We start from the raw sequence: 2,039 nt of genomic DNA, 5'->3' as shown, positions 1-2,039 counted from the left end.
CACTCTTTCGGTGTTAGTTCTGGTCAGTTTTAACGCTTACGTTGGAACTCTATATGAGGTGATCCCAAACAGAAGGATTCTCTACTAAATACTCGAAACTGTTTTGTAACCTTGTGTGACCTTTTTTCTTTCCTGTTTGCTCTGAGATTCCGCCCTCTTACTTTGCAGGACTACCACTCCCAGAATTGGAGATATTCTGCAAAAGTTAGCTCCTTTCCTAAAGATGTATGGAGAGTATGTGAAGAATTTTGATAATGCCATGGAATTGGTGAAAACATGGACTGAACGGTCACCTCAATTCAAATTCATCATTCAAGACATTCAGGTAATGGTGAGATCTCCAAGTAGTAAGGGCATATATACAAACATATAGGTTTGTGGGTGAAAAAAGGATTAAAGAGGAAAGCTGAATACCAAATCCCTTCCTTAGAATTAAGGGTTGTTGTGTTTGCCTGCTTCACACCGCATTCTGTTTCTTCTCCTTCTCCCTTCATGTGTGCACAAATACCCACCCAAATCCAACCTTCCCAGTGCAAAATAGAGGGCCAAAGTAGAAAGGTTGACGCATGAGAAGACTAGAAAAAATACTGCATTTTGTCACGAAAAATAAACACTGTTTGAGGATAAAGAGACACATCGGTGCAACTGTAGATCCCTGCACTGAATCCCTAACTACTCTGTTGGCTCACACTAGTGCTGTTAGGCAGAGACTACACTTTGGAAGCAAGGATATAATCCTAAATGCTGAGCCACAAAAGGTATAGAAAGCTTAACAGTTAAGCAATGCATCATTCTTTTTAAAGGTGACTTTTATGCCCTCTAGTGCTCCCTGTAGGTTTCTTTGTGAATTGGTAGGTATGTGCCTTCCTACTGCAGACTGAGAACCAGAAATAGGATAAGGTATTTCTGCTTAGATTTTACTGCTCCGTAGGGTCTTGTGATTCTAAGCCAGTGAAGAGAACCATGTGTATTTTACTGTAATCTTTAAATTACATCTGAGATTATGGAAATGAATACGCATCTTAAAACACTGCCGAAGGGGTTTACATCATAAATGAAACTCAAAGAAAGCATTCCCTCCTCAGATAGGTAAAATACACCTTTGTAGCCCATTTAAGCAAATTTTTCTAATATGCAGTCATGAAGTAGTCTTATTAATTCAGTAGTAATTCTCCTGTCTGAGTTTTAACAAACCTAATTTAAAATACACTGGAGTTTGGGAGATAATTTTTGTTAGGACTTTTATTTATGAATTGGATACTTACTACTGGATACTTAGGAATATTTTTACAGCTACTTTTAGGAAAGAATTTCTAATTATTTCAGCTGGTAAAGTAGCTCTGTTTTCTTTCAGGTGTATCATGCATGTTTCAAAATACATTATTCATGTTTCATCAGTCATAACTTTTGTTTTACTATAGCATAATAACATTTTTGCCTGCTACATTGAAATATGTTTACAATTTTTTAGAAGGAAAAAGTATGTGGAAATTTGACATTGCAACATCACATGCTAGAACCAGTACAACGCATTCCACGCTACGAGATGCTTCTAAAGGACTACCTAAGGAAATTGCCTCAGGATTCCCTAGACTGGAAAGATGCTGAAAGTAAATATCTTCTAGTCGTTGAAATAGCTGAAATAAGGCAGCTGTAGGAGGATACTGTAAATGAAAGATATTTCCAGGAAAAAGTGAAGCAGCAAAGTCTCTGTGAAAAGAATGACAGAATTTCTTCAGTGGAGTTGTAGGATTCTTTGAAAGAAACCTGAATAGTGGATAAAGTTAATGTAAAAAAATGTAAAGCCTTTAGTATTCTTCTAGTGGAGCACATGAGTTTTGCTTTAGTTTTGGAACCGTGCACAGGTTTTGATTTGTTGGCTTTGCAGATGAACAGGGGTTGTGGTGGTTTTTCTTTGGGTTTTTGTTTGTTTTTGTTGGCCTTTTGGTTTGCTTTATGCACATTTGGATTGTATGTCTCTTACTTGTAAAAAAAAAAAAAATAGAGTTAGTCTCATTATTGTATTTTCAAGCTCCTGT

The 2,039-nt window shown here is 36.7% G+C and overlaps 1 protein-coding gene across 1 annotated transcript in view; it reads left to right on the top strand.

Annotated features, from left to right (window-relative positions):
* Positions 1 to 2,039, top strand: part of FGD4 (FYVE, RhoGEF and PH domain containing 4) — a 37,358-nt gene that overhangs the window by 24,337 nt on the left and 10,982 nt on the right. The window contains exons 7-8 of the mRNA XM_010132862.1: positions 169 to 325; positions 1,472 to 1,610. Of these exons, the coding sequence (XP_010131164.1) occupies positions 169 to 325; positions 1,472 to 1,610 (296 nt within the window). The remainder of the gene's footprint in view (positions 1 to 168; positions 326 to 1,471; positions 1,611 to 2,039) is intronic.

The sequence above is a fragment of the Buceros rhinoceros genome, unplaced genomic scaffold, assembly GCF_000710305.1.
Source record: "Buceros rhinoceros silvestris isolate BGI_N320 unplaced genomic scaffold, ASM71030v1 scaffold9823, whole genome shotgun sequence".
NCBI lineage: Eukaryota > Metazoa > Chordata > Aves > Bucerotiformes > Bucerotidae > Buceros > Buceros rhinoceros.
Note: the sequence above shows the minus strand (reverse complement) of the source record. Positions and strands in the feature narration are given on the sequence as shown.